The sequence below is a fragment of the Manacus candei genome, unplaced genomic scaffold (genome assembly GCF_025592945.1).
Source record: "Manacus candei isolate 608988 ecotype Guabito, Panama unplaced genomic scaffold, ASM2559294v1 h1tg000084l, whole genome shotgun sequence".
NCBI lineage: Eukaryota > Metazoa > Chordata > Aves > Passeriformes > Pipridae > Manacus > Manacus candei.
Window position 1 is genome coordinate 1845504 of NW_026138132.1, and position 21716 is coordinate 1867219.

At 63.2% G+C, this 21716-nt stretch overlaps 3 protein-coding genes across 4 annotated transcripts; 2 read left to right on the forward strand and 1 right to left on the reverse strand.

The window, feature by feature from the left end:
• Positions 1–402: 402 nt before the first annotated feature.
• Positions 403–5507, reverse strand: PHYHIP (phytanoyl-CoA 2-hydroxylase interacting protein). Its single transcript, XM_051811865.1, has 5 exons — positions 5002–5507; positions 3727–3910; positions 2850–3024; positions 1891–2008; positions 403–1777 (listed from the first exon to the last, which is right to left on the reverse strand). Exons 1-5 carry the CDS (start codon positions 5490–5492, stop codon positions 1243–1245), a joined length of 1503 nt encoding a protein of 500 aa, XP_051667825.1. The 5' UTR covers positions 5493–5507; the 3' UTR covers positions 403–1242.
• A 1347-nt stretch (positions 5508–6854) lies between these two features.
• POLR3D (RNA polymerase III subunit D) lies at positions 6855–9927 on the forward strand. The gene is given in 9 exon segments (XM_051811882.1): positions 6855–6956; positions 6958–7029; positions 7177–7220; positions 7486–7631; positions 7714–7838; positions 7914–8085; positions 8173–8420; positions 9074–9226; positions 9489–9927. Coding segments are annotated over 9 exon segments (1185 nt in total). The 3' UTR covers positions 9612–9927.
• A 599-nt stretch (positions 9928–10526) lies between these two features.
• PIWIL2 (piwi like RNA-mediated gene silencing 2) lies at positions 10527–20942 on the forward strand. 2 transcript variants are annotated; one of them, XM_051811814.1, is made up of 21 exons: positions 10527–10800; positions 10898–11012; positions 11723–11833; positions 11912–12013; positions 12246–12363; positions 12451–12572; positions 12680–12760; positions 12970–13083; positions 13182–13370; positions 13566–13650; positions 13757–13843; positions 13963–14103; positions 14183–14296; positions 15193–15381; positions 15767–15868; positions 15957–16076; positions 16296–16384; positions 16646–16751; positions 17750–18003; positions 18701–18808; positions 19993–20942. In XM_051811814.1, exons 1-21 carry the CDS (start codon positions 10581–10583, stop codon positions 20147–20149), a joined length of 2724 nt encoding a protein of 907 aa, XP_051667774.1. In that variant the 5' UTR covers positions 10527–10580; the 3' UTR covers positions 20150–20942. The 2 variants fall into 2 exon arrangements, with proteins under 2 accessions (XP_051667774.1, XP_051667775.1); XM_051811815.1 differs by lacking the exon at positions 19993–20942 and adding an exon at positions 19285–19524 and having other exon boundaries at positions 18701–18819.
• The last annotated feature ends 774 nt before the right edge of the window (positions 20943–21716 follow it).

Below are 21716 nucleotides of genomic sequence, written 5' to 3' on the forward strand. Positions count from 1 at the left end.
CCAGACTCTTCCCAGTGGTGCCCAGCGATGGGACAAGGCCACAAACCGAACCACAACGTGAGGAAAAGCTTCTTTCCCTTGAGGGTGGCAGAGCCCTGGAACAGCTGCCCAAGGAGAGGGTGGAGTCCCTCTCTCTGGAGACATTCCAAACCCACCTGGATGTGCCCCCACCTGCTCCGGGTGACCCCGCCTGGGCAGGGGGGTTGGACTGGATGATCTCCTTCCATCCCAAACTTTCCTGTGGATCTGTGAGCTGGCGAGGGCAGGAGGGTTGCCCGTGGCCGCCTCAGCACCTTGTCCCCTCCCAGTCCCATCCCTCCTTTCCCTGAGCTGGACTTTGTGGGGGGTCTGGAGCCACTGCCCGGGGTCCCGGCGGGGCACAGAGGCGCGCGACACGGCCGGTGGCGACCGCACAGAGTTTATTGAAACACCTCCAGCACAGCACAGGGATGCTCGGGGGGACGGGGGGAGTTGTTGTTCTACAGCGTGCAGGGGGTACACAGAGACGGGGGGGGGGTGGGCACCCCGCGGGGGGGGGAAGGGGTGGGCGCCCCGGGGGGGGCCGCACGCAAGTGCCATGCTGCCGACGGCTCATGCGGGGGGCGGCGGGGTGGGGGGCACGGGGTGGGGGGGCTCAGCTCCACTCCCCTATTCCCCAGCTCCTCCGGCTGCCTCCGGGGCCACGGTTTGGGCAGCACAGGGTGGCAGAGCAGAGAGGGACAGCACGAGGGGTCCCCCACACCGCTGCAGCCCCCACTGCAGGAGGGGGGGGGGGGTCCCTGTCTGAGCACCCCGCTGTCCCCAGGAGCAGCCTAAAGCCGGGGGCGCTTCCAGCCTCTCCACTGAACCCCCTGGGGTGGCCAGGGAGCCCCAGTCCCGGCTGGCAGGACCGGGGCTCCCCGGGAGCTGCGCAGACCCGGGGTCGGGGGGATGCAGGGGACACCGGAGGGGAAGGGGGTCCCGCAGCGGCTGCGCGGAGAAGGGCAGAGCGCGGGGCTCACGCCAGCGAGGGTGATGCCGGTCGGCCAGTCCAGGAGATGAAGGCTTCTTCCCTCGGGGCGCAGAGCAGCGTGGTGGGCTCTGCCTCCCTGCCGGGCGAGTATCCCGCCGGCTCCTTCCTCGTGCCCACCCGCGTCCTCCGCCCACCAGTGTCCGTGGGAGAAGCCCCCAGGGCGGGCGCCCGTCCCCCTGCCCGGCCCTGCCCGCCTCCTCCTCCTCCTCCTCCTCCTCCTCCTCCCCCCTTTAACGCCCCACGCTGATGTTGCACGTCTTGCAGCTGGGGTCCTTTTTGGCGTTGGCGGTGGAGAGGCTCATGAGCTGGTGGCCGCTGATCTCCCCCAGCACGCCCAGGGCGAGGTCCACGGGCTCCGTGTATATGACCTCCAGGATGCTGTCCTGGGCATGGCGGTACACCAGCTCGCCCTCCTCCACGCAGCACGTCAGGAACTTGTTGGAGGAAATGTCCAGCTGGGGGAGGCGCTCCCGGCAGAAGAGATCCCCGGAGGAGCCCTTGGGCGCCAGGACCAGCACGACGTAGTGGTAGGCGGTGTACATGCAGTAGAAGTCCGCGAAGTAGAGGTTGGTGTTGGGGTTGAAGAGGCGCTGGGCCGGGATTTGGAAGCGGTACCGGCCGTAGGGCGAGTCCTGGGGGGGCTGCCCGGTGTTGAACTCGGTGTTGCAGCTGAAGAAGATGCCGTGCAGCATCCCGCTGGTGGGGGAGCCGTGGCTCCCGCTGTTGTCCTTCAGAGACGGCTTCATCACGTTCCCGCAGTGCATCCTGGCGCGAGGAGGAGGAGGAGGAGGAGGAGGAGGGACACACAGACAGGCACAGGCAGGGTCAAGGGGTGCGTCCTGGGAGCGGGGGGAGCGGGGAATGGGGGCTGGGGGTACCTGACGTGCTGGAAATACTCCTTGTGCTGGTTGCGGTAGAAGACAGAGAAGCGCAGCATGCGGCCGGCGATCAGCTCTGCCTTCTCCTGCAGCTGGGCCAGGTGCTCCTTGGCATAGTCTGGGGGCAGCGATGGGGACATCAGGGCGTCTCCATCCCCCTCCGGCAGCCCTTCCCTGCCCGCAGCTCCCCACACCTCCCGCCTCCCACTCATCAGCTGCCGCTCCAACCGGCCCGGCTTGTGCCAGCTCCCGGCATCGCCCCCGTCCTCCTCCGGGCTCCTGCATCCCGGCACTGCCCCCGTCCTCCTCCTGCCTCCCAGCTCCCAGCATCAACCCCATCCTCTTCCCAGCTCCAGGTTCTCTGTATTGACCCCACTCTCCTCCGAGCTCCCAGCTCCCAGGATCATCCCCGTCCTCCTTCTCGGCTCCTGACCTGCAGCATTGACCCCATCCTCTGTCCCGGCTCCTGGGAAGGTCCCCATTCTCTGTCCTGGCTCCCAGCTCCAGGCATTAATCCCCTCCTCTCTCCTGGCTCCCAGCATTGCTCCTTTACTCCCTCCTCACTTCTGGCTCCCAGCATTGCCTCCATCCTCCTCCCAGCTCCCAGTGTGGTCCCAGTCCTCCTCATCTTCCCAATTCCGAGCCTCCCCCATCCTCCCTCCTGGCTCCCGGCTCTCAGAATTGCCCCTGTTCTCCTCCAAGCTCCTGGCTCCTGGGATCGCCCCCATCCTCCCTCCTGGCTCCTGGGATCACCCCCATCCTCCTCCCAGCTCTCGGGTGGCCCCCATCCTCCTCCCAGCTCCGGGCATTGCCTGTGTCCTCCTCCTCCTCCTCCTCCCAGCTCCCAGCACTGTCCCCGTTCTCCTCCTGGCTCCCGGGAGGTCCCCCATCCTCCCTCCCGGCTCCGGGGATCGCCCCCATCCTCCCTCCCAGCCCCGGGCCACCCGTGTCCCGCTCACCCCCGGTGCAGAACTCCACGGTTTCGCTCCAGCCGGACACCAGGTACTCCCCGTCGCTCTGTTTGACGGCCGTTTGCACGGCCACGCTGTACTCGGTGCGGGGGCTCAGGAACCAGTGCCCCCGCACCGTCATGGGCAGCGGCACCGCCTTGGCCACCAGCTTGGTGGGGACATCCTGTGCCGGGGGGCGGGGGTCAGGCGGGACAGCATCGCACCGCCCCAAATTCCCCCCCCCCCGCGCCCAGGGGATGGTGCCAGGGACCGACCCCCCCCCAAACATCCACCTCGGGGCACCCAAAACACCGCGCTGACACGTCTCCTGCTGCTCCCCCCCAGCTCTGTCCCTCCCTCCCCGTCCCCACACAGCGATGGGGGCGCAGGGTCCCCCCCGGAGGGCGGGGGTCTCGGGGACCCCCCGCTCCCGGTGGCATCTCGCGGTGTCAATAGGCCACGGAGCAGCTCCGCAGTGCAGAGCCGTTTCTGTGGCAACGGCGGATGCTGAAGTCGGGAGACGGAGGGGGAAAGAAAATATCCCACCCCCCCACTCCTTATTATTGGGGAGGAGAGAAAAAAATAATGTTAAACATTAAATAGCATCACCGTGGCAACGGCGCTGCTAAAAACGGCCCCGAATTAGTGACTCGCTGCACGGGGAGGGGGAGTGGGAGAGGTTTGTGGCTCTGCTCCCCCGCGGGGGCTTGGGAAGGGGGTCTGTCAGCCCCCGATCCCCATCCCAGTGCCCTCCACCAGCGTATCCAGAGTGGGGAATGACCCCAATCAGGGTGGGAGTGGGTTAAAAGCCAGTTCCCTCTCACCAACCCCATCTCCTCACCCCGGACAGGGGGTCCCACATCCCCCCTCCCCGCTCCGGGCTCACCCGGTGTTTGAACTTGTTGGAATTCTTGTTCTCCTTCTTGTTGAGGTCGATGAAGTAGTGAGTGACCCTCTCCAGGTCCCCCTTCTCCATGGCCCAGGAGATGCGGAAGGAGTCGCAGGTGATGTTGTTGATCTCGATGTTCTTGGGGGTGGAGAGCAGCTCCATGGCCGGAGGGGCTGAGCTCCTGCGGGCACGGCGCGGGTTTTGGGGGGGTGCCGAACAGCCCCCCGAGCTGCCCACGTCGGCAGCTGCCGGGGCCGCTCCCCCCGCGGCGGAGCAGATGGCACCGGGGGGGGTGGAAAAGCGGCCGGCAGCCAGGAATAGGCAGCGCGCAGGCAGGAGCAGGCAGCGGGACGCCGGGGAACAAGCCCGGTCGGGTGCGGGGGCCCCGGCCGCTCCCCCGGGTGCCGCGGGGCCCCGGCGCGACGCCAGCGGCTGTTTCGGGGTTTGCTCAACACCCGGGGTGGGGAAAGAAAAACAAGGGGAGCCGAGGGAGTGCTGGGAGAGAGGGGAGGGTTGGACGCGGGCACTGGAAAAGCTGGATCCGCCTTTTTGCCCTGGCCCGTGCCTCAGTTTCCCCTCCCTTCGCTGCGCCCCCCCCAGGGAGCCGCTCTGAGGGGTGGAGGACACGCGGTGACACCCGTGACGCGGGAAGGGGGTGATGCGCAGAGGGGGTTGAGGGGGTGGGTGCCCCCCACCCTGCGCCCCGGTACCCCCGTATTGGTGCGGGGGCAGCCGTGCCCGACGTACCCAGAGCCCCCTGCTCCCCGCGTGCCCACGGCCACCCACGCCGGGCTCATCCGTGAGTGTCCCTGTCACTCGGCCACCCACGGCCACCCACGGCCACCCAGCGTCCCCCCCCCTCCATCTGCGCAGAGCCGGGGGTCACCCCCAGCCCCACTGAACACCCCCCAGCCACCCCAAGCAGGGTGTCACCCAACAAATCCGCCCCCCCGCCAAACCCTCGGGCACGGCAGAAGGTCACCGCGCTGGGGACAAGGTGCCACCTCGCTGCCCCATTCCCGTGCCCGGCGGTGGCGCAGGAATTCCGCACCGGGATTGCTCCAGCCGGATCGTGTCACCGCGTCCCCGTGTCCCCAACACCCCGTGCCCCTCAAAAAGCCCTCAGCAAGCCTTCCATGGCCCCACGCCCCACCTGCCCCCCATATCCCTGTGCCCCCCGGGCATCCCTCAGCGATGCCATTGGGATGTTGTCCCGACGCCACCGGGATCTGGCGGCTGCTCCGGGTGTCCCGGTGCCGGTGGGGCCCTTACCTGGCCGTGCCGGGGGGCTGCCGGGACGCGGTGGGATGCCGGTGGAGCGGCAGGGTGAGAGAATGGAAGGGGCGGCAGGACAGGGAGCCCCGGCGGGGCTGATCCAGGCGGGAAGGACGGAGGATGCCGGTGGGATCGCGGTGGTACCCGGCGGTGCCGCGTCGCTGCCTGCGGCTGATGCGACTGGGATCCTCCCAGCCAGCTCGGAAATAGCAAACACCCTCCAGAGGAGGGAGAGAAGAGGGGGGGAAAAAAAAAAAAAAAGGGAAAAATAGATATCCAAGGAGCTGGGAGAAAAAGGGGGAGGAAGGAAAAGCCTCCCGGTTCTGCCAATGGGATGGAGGGACGCGTGCGGCGTCAGGTGATGGAGGCAGAGCGGGATGTGGGTGCACATTGGGGGTGGGTGGTGGGCAGGTTCTGCCTGTACCCTCCCGCTTTTGGGGCTGGGGGATGCGGGGGGTGTCCCGGTTGTGCCGCACCCCCCCATCCATCCATCCATCCCCAAAAATGTGATGGATGAGGTGAGTGGGGATGTTGGAACCCACTCAGGACCCCCGTGGGAAAGGGGGTGCAAAGCCCGAGGGGGGGGTGGTGTGTGTTTTGCACTTAGTGAACACGCTTTTTAGGGGACACACGTTTTTCGGAGTGGGGGCGAGCACCCCAAAAAACTCATCGTCCTCCCAAATTTCTCAGTGGGGGGTGCCCACCTCGAAGGGGGGACAGGCGGCTGGAGGGCTTTAGAGGACTCTGAGGGAGTGGCTGCACCCCAGAAAGCCGTGGGGGTGTTAAATGACGGGGTGAGTGACCCCTCCCCACCCCTAAAAAAAAATCCCCCCTGCGCTGCCCCCCGTCTGCGGTCCCGAGAACTGGGCACTGCCCGCCACAAAGATGGCGCCGCCGGCGTCACGCCGGGTCGGGACACGCCAACCACAAAGATGGCGGCTCGCTGGCAAGGCCCGCGCGCCCTCAACAAACATGGCGGTAGCGGCGTCGCCCCGGGGAAGGGCGCGTCGTGCGCCACGCATGCGCGGTGGGGGGCGGCGAGCCCGTGGCTGCCCGGGCAGGGTAAGGGGCGGCGTGGCCGGAGGGGGGGCGGCTTTTGGGGGGTCCAGGGGGGTCCGGAGGGGTGGGAGAGGGGGAATGAGACCCCTGGGGAGAGCGGGGCGAGGGAGTCCTGGTTGGGGGTGTATCGGGGGGGGTGAGAAAGCTGCAGAGGGGGATAATAGCGGGTAATGGTGGGGACTGAGACCCCTGGGGGGGTGGGAAAGGGGGATCCTGGGGGAGCGGGGGGGGCTGAGAACCTTGGGGAGGGGGTGAAGGGGGGTCCTGGGTGTCTGAGACCACTGGGGAAGGGGGGCAAGGGAGTCCTGGGGGGTGCGGGGGGGGGTCTGAGACCCCTGGGGAGTGGGGTGCGAGTGGATTTTGGGGGTCTGAGACCCCTGGGGAGGGGGCTGCGAGCTGATTTTGGGGGTCTGAGACCCCTGGGGAGGGAGGTGCGAGTGGATTTTGGGGGTCTGAGACCCCTGAGGAGGGGGGGACGAGTGGGGCTTGTTTGGGGGGGTCCGGGGGCAGTAGGGGGGTGAGACAGCTGGGGAGGGGGTTGCAAGTGGGTCCTGGGGGGTGCAGGGGGCAAACGACTCCCCCCTGGGGAGGGGGATACAAGCAATCCCTGTCTGGGGGTGTCTGGGGGGGCTGAGCCCTTTGGGAAAGGGGTCCTGGGGCGGAGGGGAGGGCACATTGTTGGGGTGGGGGATATGATTGAGCCCCGTTTAGGGGTGCAGGACTCCCCTACCCTCCTGAAACGAGTGCAGGAGGGTGGTCTGACCCCCCTGACCGTGCCCCCTCCCCACAGGATGGCCGAGGGGAGCTCTGGCAGCTCCGGCTCCCCCGGCAGCCTCCGCCCGGGGGTCTCGGGGGTCCCGGGGGCTCGGGGGGTGCTGGGCAGACGTCCCGCTGCCCCCCCCCCTCACCCCGGGCCGCCTGCCCTCCATCCGCTCCCGGGACCTCACCCTGGGGGGTGTCAAGAAGGTGAGTCCCCCCCACACCCCTCCCCAAATCGGGGTCTCACTTTGTGCCCTTCCCCAACAAGGGGTTTGGGGACTCCTGGGGGGGGGATTTGGGGTGCAGGGGGAGCTGTTTTGTGTGACTCGTCCCTCCCTCTGCTCTTGCCTGCAGAAAACCTTCACCCCCAACATAATCAGCAGGAAGATCAAGGAGGAGTGAGTAGCCCGGGAAGCGTTTTTGGGGATGATAGGGGTGGACTGGAGGGGGTCCACCCCTGGGCAAAACAGGGGGCACAAGGGTGGTTTGGGGTCTGGAGCATCTCCCTGATGAGAGACTGTGGGAGCTGGGCCTGGTTAGTCTGGAGAGGGAAGTGAGAGGGGATCTTGTCAGTCTGTAGAAATATCAAATATCCATGGAAATATCTCATAAATCCGTGCAAATATCCATACAAATATCCACAGAAATATCTCTGTTCCACAGGCCCCGGGAGGATGTTTCTGTCAAGAAGGAGAAGAAGGAGCGGGACCGGCAGCGGGACGGGCACGGCCGGGGCCGGGGCCGGCCCGAGGTCATCCAGTCCCACTCCATCTTCGAGCAGGGACCTGCTGAGATGATGAAGAAGAAGGGTAAGGGGAGCCGCCCCCGCTCCTTTGGGGGGTCTGGGGGTGTGCCAGGGGGTCACCCAGGGCTGCTCCCCTCTCCCAGCAGGCTCCTGGGACAAGGCCGTGGACGTGTCCGACTTCGGCCCTTCCCACATCATCAACATCAAGAAGGAGAAGAGGGAGACGGACGAGGAGACGAAGCAGATCCTGCGGATGCTGCAGAAGGACGACGTGCGTGGGCGCGGAGGGGGCGGCCGTGGTGCCCCCCCGGGCTGGCACTGAGTGTCCCCTCTGCCATTCCCGCAGTTCCTGGACGACCCGGGGCTGAAGAACGACATCAGGAACAAGCCGGTGCAGCTCCCGCTGGCCCACTCGGGGTGGCTCTTCAAGGAGGAGGGGGCGGAGCAGGAGGACCCCCAGCCGTGGCTCCCGGGATCCAAGGAGGAGAAGATGGAGCTGGACCCACCAGCAGTGAAAGGTGGGCTGGGACTGGGGGGACACGCAGTGGGGACAGGCTGGGGGAGCCCCCCCGTTGCCCCCCCGTGCCCACCCACCCTCTCTGCAGTGAAAGAGGAGCCGTGTGACGAGGAGCCCAAGGTGTCCCAGCCCAAGGGCCCGCCCGGATTCCCGCGGGATGTGCCGGTGGCGGAGCTGCTGCAGAGGCTGAGCCTGCAGGCCGAGGAGGAGCTGCTGTTCCTGCAGCTGCCCGACACCCTGCCCGGGCAGCCCCCCACCCACGACTCCAAACCCATCAAATCCGAGCTGCACAACGAGGACGGGCAGGTGGTGGTGGTGAAGCAGGAGAAGAGCCAGGTGGGGGCTTGGAGAGGGAGGGGTGGGATGGGGGTGACGTGTCCCCCCAATCCCATGGTGTCATCCCCCCATCCTGTGGTGATGTTCTCCCCCATCCCATAAGGATGCCCCCCCATCCCTTAGTGGTGTCCTTCCCTCTCATGGTGTTGTTATCCCCCCCCATCCTGAGGTGTCATTTCCCCTCCAATCATTGGTGTCATTCTCCTTCGTCCCATGGTGACTTCCCTCCCATCCCGTGGTGTGATTCCCTCCCATCCCATGGTGTCATTATCCCCACCCTGGTGTCCTTTCCCCCCCATCCCATGGTGTCCTTTCCGCCCCATCCCATGGTGTCCTTTCTTCCCCATCCCATAATGATGTCACTCCATCCTGTGGTGTCATCTTCCCCCATCCCATGGTGCTCTTTTCCCCCTCATCCCACACTGGTATTCCTCCATCCCATGATGTCATCTCCACCAATTCCCTGGTGTCCTTTCTCCCCCAGTCCCGTGCTGCTGTTCCTCCATCCCTTGGTGCCATTACATCCCCCATCCCATGCTGTCCTTTCCCCTCCAATCCCGTGCTGTCCCCCCATCCCATGGGGACATCCCCCCCATCCCGTGGTGCCATTCCCCCGTATCCCACGCTGTCCTTTCCCCTGGTGGCCGTGCCAGGAGGCGAAGCAGGCGGAGAACACGTGCACCCTGGCCGACCTCCCCGAGGGGCAGGTGGGGAAGCTGCTCATCCGAAAGTCGGGGAAGGTGCAGCTGGTGCTGGGCAAGGTGACCCTGGACGTGACCATGGGCACCCCCTGCTCCTTCCTACAGGTATGGGGGGCACCCCCTGCTCCTTCCTACAGGTATGGGGGGCACCCCCTGCTCCTTCCTACAGGTATGGGGGGCACCCCGTTTGGTGCCCTGGGGAGGGTCGTGCTGCCTCTCTCCATGACAGCAGCGGGGAAGGGTCCTGCTGGTCCCCCCTGGGGACACCTCCAGGCTCTTCCCCCTTCAGCAGAGACCCCCCCACCCTTCTCCCAGGGGATTCCCATGGGACTGGGCCGCTCAGGGGTGTCTCTCCCCTCTGGGACAGGAGCTGGTGTCCGTCGGCATCGGGGACAACCGGACGGGCGAGATGATCGTCCTGGGCCACGTGAGGCACAAGCTGGTGTGTTCCCCGGATTTCGAGGCTCTCCTGGAGCACAGGCACCGGTAGCCGAGGGATTCTCAGCCCCCCCGGCCTGTGGGGACAGTCCCTGCACACCCTCAGCCCCCCCCAGATGTGCCTTTGGGCTGTGGGGAGGGGTCTTGTGCAGCTCCGACCTCCTCCCAGCCCCGTGGGGGGTTAGAGGCGTCCCCCCAAAGCTGCTGCTTCCCCCCCCCTGTGCCAAAGGGGGGTTTTTGGGCATGTGGGACCGTGGGGTGTCCCCCCCTTCAGCTCCCTGGTGGCTGTGGATGCGTTGGTGGGGGCGGGACACACGTCAAGGGGGGAGGAATGTGGAATAAAACATGGAATAAAACGTCTTTTCCCCCTGTGTGGAGCTGCTTGGGTTTGTTCTGCCACCTCTGCCCCCTGCTCCCACCCCATCCCATCTTAACCTGCACCCATTTTACCCCCCAATTCCATCTTACCCCCCTCCTGCCCTATCCATTTTACCTCCCATCCCATCCCATCTGTCCCATCGCATCTCACCCCATCCCATCCCTGCTTCCCACCCCATCCCATTTTACCCCCCAATTCCATATTATCCCCTTTCCCACCCCATCCCATTTTACTCCCCAATTCCATATTACCCCCTTTCCCATCCCATTTTTACCCCCCAATAACGTATTACCCCCTTTCCTTTCCTATCCCATCCCATCCCACCCCCCCAATTCCATGTTATCCCATCCCACCCTCCCCTCCACCTCTCTGGCCACGCCCCTCCCTCACTGGCCACGCCCCCTCCTCGTGTGACCCCGCCCCTCCCGTCTGGCAACGCCCCTTCCCCATGCCCCCGCCCACCCACCTATGACCACGCCCCCTCATTATGCTCCGCCCCCCACCACCGCCCAATCAGCGACGCGTCCGCTCCGGGGGGGGCGTGGCGTGCCCGCGCGCGCGCGAGGGGCGCGCCCGGACAGGGCGGGAGCGGGAGCGGGCACGGGAACGGGCGCGGGAACGGGCACGGGAACGGGCTCGGCCATGGCCCCCCCGCACCCCTCCCGCGGCCCCGGGCCCTGCCCGGCCCCCGCCGCCCTCCCCGGCCCCGCGGCCCTCCCCGGCCGGGCTCGGGGGCTCCGCGGCATCGCGGCCTTCGCCCAGCGCCCCTCCGTGCCCGCCGCCGCCCCCGCCGCGCCGTCGCCGCTCCCGGCGCTGTTCCGCGGGCTGGGCTTGGACGAGCGGCCCCGCGAGCGGCCCCTGGGTAGGGAGCGGGGGTGAGGGGAGCGTGGAGGGGCTTTAGGAGCTGCCCGCCCCCCCCCCGTCCCTTCCCCAGCCCGCCGTGCCCGCTCGTCCCGCAGGTCGTGGCGGCGCGGGCGATGGGAAGGCTCTGGCGCAGCCCAGCCCGGCACGGGAGAAGGAGGAGGAGGAGAAGGAAAAGGGGGCAGCGCTGGTGGCGCTCCCCACGCGCGGGCAGTGAGTCCCTCCCGGCACCCCAAACCCCTAAAACCTCAATACCCACCTTCTCCTGGACTCCCCCCGGCCCCCTCTATCCCTTTGTCCCCCTCTGTCTTCCCTATCCCCTCTGTCCCCTTCTGTCTTCCAGCCCCGCCATCCCCTCTGTCCCTTCTATCCCCCCATTGCCTTATCCCATCCATCCCCCTATACTTTTATTCCCTTATTTCCCGGTCTCCCCCATCCATTCTATCCCTCATTCCCTTATCCCCCTCTGTCCCCCATCCCCTTTATCCCCCCTATTCCCTTATGCCCCTTATTCCCTCTATCCCCCCTGCCCACCCCATCACCACTATCCCTTTATCCCCCCTATTCCCTCATCCTCTCTGTCCCCTTTATCCCCTTGTGTTCCCCTGTTCCCCTCTATCCCCCCTCCTGCCCTTTCCCTGAGCCCTTCCAGTGGCTCCATCACCCACCCTGGTCACAGGGGCTGGGGGACCCTCTACCAGTGACCCCCCTGGCCTGATCACACCCCTTCCTGCCCCACTCCCTCGCTGCCACATTGCCAGGGCCACCTCTTGTGTTTTGACCCCAAAACCGGGTCTTTTGAGCCCCCCCCCCTCTCAGGCTGGTGTGGGTCAGGAGTAGGGGGGAATTTCGGGGGACACCTGGGCACCCCCAGCGTGTCCCCAGCGTGCCAGGGCTCACCCCTGCCCTCCTCGGGGTCGCAGGATCCGATGGCAAGGCCGAGGGGACGCGCCGCCCACCCGCCCTGGAGGAGCCACCACTGTGCCCACCCTGAGCTCGCTCGGCCCCCTGCGCCCCCCCAGGAGCCCCCAGCCGTGAGTGGCGACCCCAGCCCCGCGTTTTGGGGGGTCCAGGTGCTGCTGGGTCACCCCTGACCCTGTGTCCCTCCCCAGGGCCCCCCCAGGGGCAAAGGGACCCGCTGTTGCCCTGGGGCTGAACTTGGTGAGGATCCACTGCCAGAACGAAGTTGTCTACCAGTACCATGTGACCTTCAGGTACTGGGGGGTTCAGGGGGGGCCCCGCAGCCCCTCGGGGGTCCCCCACAGCCCCTCGAGAAGGGGGTGTCCCCAGGCAGAGCCCTCCGTGTCCCAAGTGCCACGAGACGGGGCGCCCGGTGCAGCAATGCAAAGAGCTCCGGGTTTTCCCCCTCAGGGGGGATTCCAGGGGGGGCTTAGCGGGGTCTGGGGTGGGGACAGGGGAGGGAGAAAAGCCCCTGTGTGTCCCCAGCCCCGAGGTGGAGTGCAGGAACACACGCTTTGCCATGCTGAAGGAGCAACACGCCGTCACCGGGGATGTTTTGGCCTTTGACGGCTCCATCCTCTTCCTGCCCATCCAGATTCCCAAGGTAAGGGGGGGCTTGTCTTAGCCCAGGTGCCCCCCCCAGGCCTCCAGCCCTTGTTTTGGGTGGGAGAATCCCCCTCTTGCCCCACAGGTCAGCGTGAAGGCTCAGAGGAAGAGCAATGGGGAGGAGGTTTCCATCACCATCCAGATGACCAAGGTCCTGGAGGCCAGCTCGGATCTCTGCATCCCCTTTTACAATGTGGTTTTCCGGAGGTGGGAGACCAAGGAGACCCTCCCTGAGCTCCAGGGAGGAGACCCTCCTCCCCCTCCTGTCTGCCAAGCCTGACCCAGTCCTACTTTTCCTGCTTTTCCTTCCTTAGGGTGATGAAAATCTTAAACATGAGCCTGGTTGGGAGACATTTCTTTGAGCCTGCCCAGGCCACCACCTTGCATAAACACAGGTGGGTGCCAGGGACATCCCTGTTTCCCCGGCAGCCTGGAAACTGGGAAGTTTTCCCAGGTCAGCTCTGGCTGGTCTGACCTTGGAGCAGCTGTTTTCCAAAGCTGGGAGCTGGGAAACAAATCCCTGTGCATTTTGGGTGTTCCTTGGCTCCTGGGGCGGCTCTGGGTTAACCCAGGCGCTGTTGGGCATCTTTCCCTGTGGACACAGCCTCCAAATTTGGCCGGGATACGCCGTCAGCATCCGGAAGAAGGACGGCGGGCTCTTCCTCATGGTGGATTCCATCCACAAAATCATCCGCAGCGAGTCCGTCCTGAGCATGATGTGAGAGGAGCGGGAAAGACTCCCGGGAGGGGAGCGTTTTATTTTTGGGATGGCAGGGGCAGGCAGCGTTCCATGGGCCGTCTCTCCTCATTTCCCAGGCAAACAATCCACTCCCAGAGCCAGAAGACGTTCCAGGACGAGTGCACCAAGGAGCTGGTGGGCAGCGTGGTCATCACCCGCTACAACAACCGCACCTACCGGGTCGACGACATCGACTGGGACAAGACCCCCAGGGACACTTTCACCCTGGCCAGCGGGGAGGAAATCACCTTTGTGGAGTACTACAGGTGAGGATGGATCATCCCTCGGGATTGGGAAGGGCTCGATGCCCGCTGTTGGGTGAGCAGGAGCAGGAAGGTCTCGCCCGATGCCGTGTCCCTGCCCACGGCAGGGTGTTGGAGCTGGGTGGTTTTTAAGGTCCCTTCCAACCCAAACCATTCCAGGATTTTGTGATTATGCTGTTTTGTTTGGTTTTTTTCCAGCAAAGCCTACGGGATCACCATCAGGGATCTGGACCAGCCGCTGCTCATCCACAGGCCCAAGGAAAAACAGACAATGGACAGGAAGGTGAGTGAGACATGGAGAAATGGGGATCCACGGTCTGCCCTGGGCTCCTGGGGAGGGCAGGGACTCCCAGCCCCTGGAATGCTGAGGGTGCCTGTCCCCTCTGCAGCGTCAGCTGGACATGGTGGTGCTGGTGCCAGAGCTCACCTTCCTGACCGGGCTGTCCGACCTGCAGAAGAACAGCCGGACGCTGAAGGTGAGAGCCTGTTCCATCCCACCGTCCCTGCTTTTCCCCAGCTGGCAGTGCCCGCTTTGGGGAGCTGCCGGGGGGTAGCTCCAAGCCCCCCCATCACGCCCTGGGGGCTGCCCCTGCAGGAGGTGATGTGGGAGATGATGCAGAGCCCTCGGCAGCACTACCTGCGCCTCACCAACCTCCTGCGCCAGATCCGCGACAGCCCGGAGGCCTCCCGGGAGCTGGAACGCTGGGGGCTGCACCTGGACACGGATATCTGCAGGGTAGGGCTCTCAGGGGGTACCAGGCTCCCTGCCTTCCCCCCTGGGGATGGGGGCAGCCCCGGATTCCTGCTCTGTCCAGACCCAGGGTCACATCCTGCCCTCGGAGCGGATCAACCTCCGGAACCACTCCTTCTTCCCCGAGGAGGACCTGAGCTGGCACAGGGAGGTGACCAAGGAGGTGTCCATCTCGGCGGTGAGCCCACCACGGGAACAGCCTCCCCTTGTCTGGGAGCTGGCCTGGGTTTTCCTAAGCGCTGGCATTCCGGCTGAGCTGCCTCCAGCTCAAACCCTTCCCTTGTTTATGTTGGATTTGAGCTTCAGCCTGTTTTTCCGAAGGAGTTGGAGGTATGTGGTGGGTGGTGTCTGCTTTCCCGCCTCCTCCCGGGCTGGAGGAAGGCTTTCAGATGCAGGAATTCCATGCTGTGTGCTCCTGAGGTTCCTCTTGGGCTGCTTTCCCTCTCCCAAATTCCCCTCTGTCGCCCAGGTTCCTCTCTCCCAGATTCTCCTCTGTGCTCCAGGTTCCTCTTGGGCCACTTTCCTCTCTCAGATTCCTCTCTCCCAAATTCCCCTCTGTGGTGCAGGTTCCTCTTGGGCCACTTTCCCTCTCCCGAACTTCCCTCTGTGCTCCTTAGGTTCCTCCTCTCCCAAGTGAAAATGTGCTCCGTGTTCCTCTTGGGCCACTTGCCTTTCCCAAATTCCCCTCTGTGCTCCAGGTTCCTCTTTGGCCACTTTCCTCTCTCAGATTCCTCTCTCCCAAATTCCCCTCTGTGCTCCAGGTTCCTCTTGGGCTGCTTTCCTTAGCCAAATTCCCCTCTGTGCTTCCCAAGTTCCTCTTGGGCCACTTTCCCTCTCCCAGATTCCCCTCTGTGCTCCCTAGCTTCCTCCTCTCCCAAGTGGAAATGTGCTGCATGTCCCTCTTGGGCTGCTTTCCCTCTCCCAAATTCCCCTCTCCCAAATCCCCCTCTGTGCTCCATGTCCCTCTGGGGCCACTTCCCCTCTCCCAGATGGGAATGTGCTGCAGGGCTTGGGGGCTGCACGACCGGGCAGGAACACGCCCCAAACCCGGCCTGTCCTCGCTTCTCTTCCCAGATCTCCATAAATTCCTGGCTCCTGGTGTATCCCAAGCGGCTGCAGCAGGTGGCCCAGGACCTGCTGGCAGCCGTGAGGAGCACCTGTGGAGCCATGGGGATGCAGGTGGGACAGCCCACGGTGCAGGAGCTGCGGGACGAGCGCATCGAGTCCTACGTCAAGAGCATCCGGAGCGGTTTGGGAAGCCAGGTGGGGAGGGGGGACGTTCCCAGGGGATCACCAGGCAGGTGGGAGCACCTGGAAGGGCTCAGCCTGGAGGAAAGGAGGCTCAGGAGGGACTTTATTGCTCCCTAAAACTCCCTGACAGGAGGGAGGAGCTGGGAGGGGGGGGTCAGGCTCTGCTCCCAGGGAACAAGGGACAGGGGAGGCTCAGGTTGGACATCAGCAGGAATTTCCTCGTGGAAAGAGCTGTCAGGCATTGGAAGGGGCTGCCCAGGGAGGTGGAGGTGGAGTCCCCACCCCTGGAGGTGTCCAAAATCCACATGGGAACACGGGTTAGTGGTGGCGGCCTTAGGTTTGGCTCGGTGATCTCGGAGGGCTTTTCCAACCCCGACAATTCCACGATTCCCGGCAGGAAAAGGTGCAGCTGCTCGTGTGCATCACCCCCCGCAACAGGGACGACATGTACGGGGCCATCAAGAAGCTGTGCTGCGTCCAGGCCCCTGTGCCCTCCCAGGTGGGCCCAGCAGGGTGGGACCACCATTCCCGGGAAGCTCCGGGTGCTTTTCCAGCCTCGCTTTTCCACGTGTTTTCCCGCCCCGTAGGTCATCAACGCCCAGTCCCTCATGGGCCATCCCGGCAAGATCAGGAGCGTGGTCCAGAAAGTTCTGCTGCAGATCAACTGCAAGCTGGGCGGGCAGCTCTGGGGGGTTGACATCCCGCTGGTAAGGCAGGAAAACCCCTGGAAAAGGCCTGGGATGAGCTTGGAAGCTCTGAGGGGGTGAATTATTGTAGTCACGGGCTTCCCTCGCCGGCTGGAGAACTGGGGGTTGGATTCTCTTTGGAGCACGGGAGTCCCTCGCAGATGGAGGGATCCGAGCCTGGAGGTGTCTTGGCTTATCCCTAAATCCCACCTGGCTGGTTTTTTCCCCCCCCTTTCCCAGAAACAGCTGATGGTCGTTGGCATGGACGTCCACCACAGCCGCAGCCAAGGGATGCGCTCCGTCATCGGCTTCGTGGCCAGTATGAACCAGTACGTGGAGTCCTGGGAGGGGGGAAGGTGTTCCTCCGGCTCTGCCCTGGGAATCTGGCGGGATTCCACCCCAAAATCCCCCTCCTTGGACGGGAAGGGGGGCGAGGGTGCTGCTTTTCCCGACCCGCAAGGCGTTCGCCGGCGTGTTTGTGCTGGGAATCGCTGGGAAAAGGGCTGAGAATGCTGAGCTGGTGGACTTTGCCTGGTGACAGTGTGTGTGTGGGGGGGTTTTCCTGATGCTCATTCCCATTCCATCCCCAGCATCCTCACCAAGTGGTATTCCAGGGTGGTTTTCCAGATGCCCCACCAGGAGATCGCCGACAGCCTCCGGCTCTGCCTCTCCCAAGCCCTCCAGCGCTTCTACGAGGTGAGGCCGACAACAAAAACCCTCCCAGGGTTTGATATTCCCTCAAAACAAGGGGAAAACACCCCAAAACTGCCGCTCTGGAGCTGGCAAAGCTCCCCAGCAGCCTTTGGACTGGATGTGGAGCCGGGACAGCTCATCCTTATCTCGGGAACGTGCGAACCGGCCCCGGGGATTAGTTTGCACAGAGGGAAGTGCCACGTTCCACCCCTGTCAGCACTGAAGGGCTGAGCCCTGGCCCTCGTCCCCACAGCAGGAGAAAAACAGCCCGGGACAAGGGCCAGGAGAAATCCCAGCACTTGGGATTTGCCCGGAGAAGCTGTGGCTGCTCCATCCCTGGAAGTGTCCCAGGCCGGGTTGGAGCAGCCTGGGATAGTGGGAGGTGCCCCTGCCCGTGGAAATGGATGATTTTAAGGTCCCTTCCAACCCAGAGCATCCCAGGATTCTGTGATCCTGTTTTCCCAGCCCTCTGTGGGTGCTGGAGGAACATCCCTGGGCACTGGGAGTTTGCTGGGCAGGAGGACCAGGACACAGGGAATGACTTCAAACAGCCAGAGGGCAGGGTTAGGTGGGATATTGGGAAGGAATTCCTGGCTCTGAGGGTGGGGAGGCCCTGGGATGGATTTCCCAGAGAAGCTGTGGCTGCCCCTGGATCCTTGGAAGTGTCCAAGGCCAGGTTGGAGCAACCTGGGCTAGTGGGAGGTGTCCCTGCCTGTGCACCTGGATGATTTTAAAGTCTCTTCCCACCCAGACCATTCTGGAATTCTGTGATTAGCACAAACACAGCCCTCCCAAAACCCCACTCTGAGCTGCATTTTGGGGAAGGGGGGGAGGAGCTGAGCCTGGTCAGGGGCTCTGTGGGCCATGAGTTGGGTCCTGACCTCCATCCCTGGAGACACAGCGAGCATCTCCAGGCCAGGGAATGTTTTCCCACCAATCCTGTGCATATTGGGGGGTGAAAAACCACCAAACTCTCCCCGTTTTTACCCCTCCCCTCCCAGCTGAACCACTCTCTGCCCATGAAGATCGTGGTGTACCGGGACGGGGTGTCCGACCCCCAGCTGGACACGGTGCTCAAGTACGAGGTGCCCCAGATGCAGAAGAGCTTCCACACCTTCGAGAACTACCAGCCCAGCCTGGTGGTCGTGGTGGTGCAGAAGCAAATCAGCACCAACTTCTACGGCCTGACGGGAGAGGAGCTCACGTCCCCCCCGCCCGGCACCGTCCTCGACCACACCATCACCACCTCGGGCTGGTGAGTGGCACCTCCGGGGCTGGGGGAGGTGAAAAACACCCCTGGGAGGGGAGAAAAAAACGCCCTGGGGTGTGAAAAAACTCTGGGGTGCGAAAAAATGGTGAAAATCACCCCGGGGAGCAAAAAAAAAGGGTGGTAGGAACACCCCAGGGTGCAAAAAAAACCACCCTGGGGGGTGAGATAACCAACCCTGGGGTGCAAAAAAATCATTGTGGACACCCCAGGGTGCAAATAAATGGTTGTAAAATCACCCCAGGGTGCAAAAAAACCACCCTGGGGGGTGAAATAACCAACCCTGGGGTGCAAAAAAATCATTGTGGACACCCCAGAGTGCAAACAAATGGTTGTAAAATCACCCCGGGGTGCAAAAAAACCACCTTGGGGTGCAAAAATCATTGTTAAAACACCTCAGGGTGCAAATAAATGGTTGTAAGATCACCCCAGGGTGCAAAAAAAAAGCCACCCTAGGGTGTGAAATAACCAGCCCTGGGGTGCAAAAAATCATTGTAGACACCCCAGGGTGCAAATAAATGGTTGTAAAATCACCCCGGGGTGCAAAAAAATCCCTGAGTGCAAAAAATTAGTGCAAAAAACTCACCCTGGGGTGTAAAAAAAAACCCCTGGGGTGCAAAAAATTATTGTTAAAACAACCCAGGGTGCAAACAAATGGTGTAAAAAGCCCTTTTTACACCCCCAGGAAGGATTTCTTCCTGCTGGCCCACAGCTCCCGGCAGGGCTGCAGCATTCCCACCCGCTACATCTGCATGTGGAACACGGCCAACCTGAGCCAAGAGCACCTCCAGAGGTGAGGGCAGGGTCCAGAGACCCCCCAAATCCCCCAGAGTTCAGGGCAGGGGTCCCAGAGCCCTCTGAGCACTTCCAGAGTTAAAGGGAAGGGTCCAGAGCTCCCCAAAATCCTCCAGAGGGAAGGGCGGGGGGCCTGGAGTTCCCTGAGATCCTTCAGCCCCCTCCCAAAATCCTGAAGGGATGAGGGCAAGGAGCCCAGAGGTCCTCAAAGTTCCTGCAGGGAGAAGGGCAGGGGGCCCAGAGCTCCCCAAAATCCCCCAGAGGGCAGGGCAGGGGTCCCAGAGCCCTCTGAGCACTTCCAGAGGTAAGGGAAGGGTCCAGAGACCCCCAAAATCCCCCAGAGGGCAGGGCAGGGGTCCCAGAGCCCTCTGAGCACTTCCAGAGGTAAGGGAAGGGTCCAGAGACCCCCAAAATCCCCCAGAGGGCAGGGCAGGGGTCCCAGAGCCCTCTGAGCACTTCCAGAGGTAAGGGAAGGGTCCAGAGACCCCCAAAATCCCCCAGAGGGAAGGGCAGGGGTCCCAGAGCCCTCTGAGCACTTCCAGAGGTAAGGGAAGGGTCCAGAGACCCCCCAAATCCTCCAGAGGGAAGGGCAGGGGCTCCTCAAAATCCTGCCCAGAGCCCTCCAAGCACCTCTGGAGGGAAGGGCAGGGGTCCCAGAGCCCCCCAAGACTCTACAGCCCCCCCCCAAAATCTGCAGAGGGAAGGGAGGGGGGTTGGAGTCCCTCCTTATCCTACAGACCCCCGAAATCCTGCAGAGGGAAGGGCAGCTTTCCTGGAACCCCCCCAATATCCTGCAGCCCCCCAGTGTCCTGCAGAGGGAAGAGCAGTCTTGTTTCAGTGTGAGGACCCCCAAAATTTGGGAAGTTTTGGGTCAATCAGCCCCCTGGAGTGGGGAGGGGGGCTGTGCAGGCACTGGGCTGAACCTGCTGGGCGAACTGGGTGAACTGGGTGAACTGGGAGGACGTGGATGAGGCAGAGGAGGCGGATCCCATCCCATCCCATCCCTTTGGTGGCAGAGGTGACAGAGGACACTGTGTCACCCCGGGGTGCCCCAACCTTTTCCTCCCCCTCCAAATGGGGGAGAAACACCCGGGTGGGAGCAGGTTTGGCCTCCGGGAGCGAATCCATCCCGCTGGGAATCACCAATCCCCCTTTTTTTTCCTCTCCCCTGTCTGTCCCCAGGCTGACCTTCAAGCTGTGCCACCTGTACTGGAACTGGCCTGGCACCGTCCGTGTCCCAGCCCCCTGTAAATATGCCCACAAGCTGGCATTCCTGGTGGGGCAGGTGCTGCACCACGAGCCCAGCGCCCACCTGAGCGAGCAGCTCTTCTTCCTTTAGTGTTTGCCAGGGCAGGAAAACCGGGATTGGACCTGGAATTCTGCTCCCCAGCCGCCAACATGGGGGAATCTTCCTTAATTCCCCGTTCTGTTGTTAATTTATTCCCGTTATTTATTGGGTTTTAAGGGTTGCAGTGTCGGTTTGAAGGACGCTGGGGAGCGTCCCAGGGCTGGGTTTATCCCCCTGGGGGTGAATCCAAAGGAATATCCCCCTGTTTTCCAGTCCTCCCAGTAAAGGGGGTTGAGTTAACGAGCCCCAGAGGTGCTGCTGCTCCCACAGCTCGTCCCTGTGCAGGTGCTGGTGTAAACCCCAAAGATCTGGGGGGTTTTTTTCTTGTGTTTCCAGGGAGGTTTCAAGTTTTTCCTGTTTTTTTTTTTTTGTCTTTTTTCCAAGGTGCTGTTGAACAAACCAGCCCCAGGTTTGGCTGGTTCTCCTGTCCTTGAGGAGTCACTGGTTCCTCAAGGAGAATTCTCTGTGCATTCAGGTCGTTGTCCCAAGGGGGAAAGTTTTTGAGTTCTCACCTTTTTCAGGTGTGGGGGTTTTTTTTTGCCTTAGTCAGGAGATGTTTGAGACCTTCGAGCCTGGGGCTGTGAGACCACGAAAAACACCCTAAAACACCCCAAAAGATGCCTCAAACCCCTCCTTGTGCATCCCCAGCAGGGATGGGGGTCCAGCAGGACCCTCCTCCCAGCCTCTCCCCTCCGTTTTAATGCCAAAAAAGTTGGAATTTCTCTATTTTTTTGCCTTTGCTGTGACCAGTTTTTGGTTCTTTTCAATAAAACTGTTGCTGGCAGCTGCTCCTTCTTGGAGTGGGGGGGTGGGTGACAGGGGTGGGTCATTCCCCCTCATTCCCAGGGATGGAGAGGGGACAGGGAGAGGGGGGGTCACAGCAATGCTGTCACCCTGTGCCCCTGGTTAATCATTGATCCCTTTATCCCTGTTTATTTGCCGGTCCAGGCGGACTTTGGCAGCCCTGGCCCAGCCTGGGTTGGGATTTGGGAGCAAAACTTGGCTCGGGGAGGGGGGCTGGGGGTGCTGGGACAAAGTGGGGGTGCAGGATGGGGGGGTCCCTGCTCCTCCTGGCTCCTCACCAGCAGCTTTTTATACCCCAGCACTGCCTTGTCCCTGCCCTTGCTGGCTCCTTGGCACAGGGAGAGGAGCCAGGACCAGCCCTGGCTGCCAGGCTGGCAGGATTTGTCCCTCCCCCAAATCCCCCCAGCCCTTCCAAGGGGGTCCCTGGGGTGCCCTGTCCCCTTGGGAAGGGGCTGAGGGGTGTCCTGTGCCCCCAAAGGGTATCTGGGGAGGTGGTCTGAGGGATGTTCCGTAACCCCAAGGGTTGTAGAACCCCCTCCTGTGCCCCTGAGGGGTGTTTTGGGGGGTCCTTGGGGTGCCCAGTGCCACTGAAGGGACATTTAGGGGGGTCCATGTGGTGCCTTGTGCCCCCGGGGTGGGTTTTTGGGTGGTCTTCGGGTGGTTTTGGGGGGTCCTGGGATGGGTTTTAGGGTTTTCTTTAGGTAGTTCTTGCGTGGGTTTTGGGGGAGTGGGTGATTTTTAGGGATCCTGGTCC

Excerpts from the sequence above, each read along its gene's own strand:
- PHYHIP (XM_051811865.1), bottom strand. The coding sequence starts at position 5,492 with ATGGATGGGGGGGTGCGGCACAACCGGGACACCCCCCGCATCCCCCAG. Across the intron at positions 3,911-5,001 it reads CAGCCCCCCGGCACGGCCAG|GAGCTCAGCCCCTCCGGCCA; the intron begins GTAAGGGCCCCA and ends CCGTGCCCGCAG. Across the intron at positions 3,025-3,726 it reads CCAACAAGTTCAAACACCGG|GATGTCCCCACCAAGCTGGT; the intron begins GTGAGCCCGGAG and ends CCCCCGGCACAG.
- PIWIL2 (XM_051811814.1), top strand. The coding sequence starts at position 10,581 with ATGGCCCCCCCGCACCCCTCCCGCGGCCCCGGGCCCTGCCCGGCCCCC. Across the intron at positions 10,801-10,897 it reads GCCCCGCGAGCGGCCCCTGG|GTCGTGGCGGCGCGGGCGAT; the intron begins GTAGGGAGCGGG and ends CTCGTCCCGCAG. Across the intron at positions 13,084-13,181 it reads GAGTCCGTCCTGAGCATGAT|GCAAACAATCCACTCCCAGA; the intron begins GTGAGAGGAGCG and ends CTCATTTCCCAG.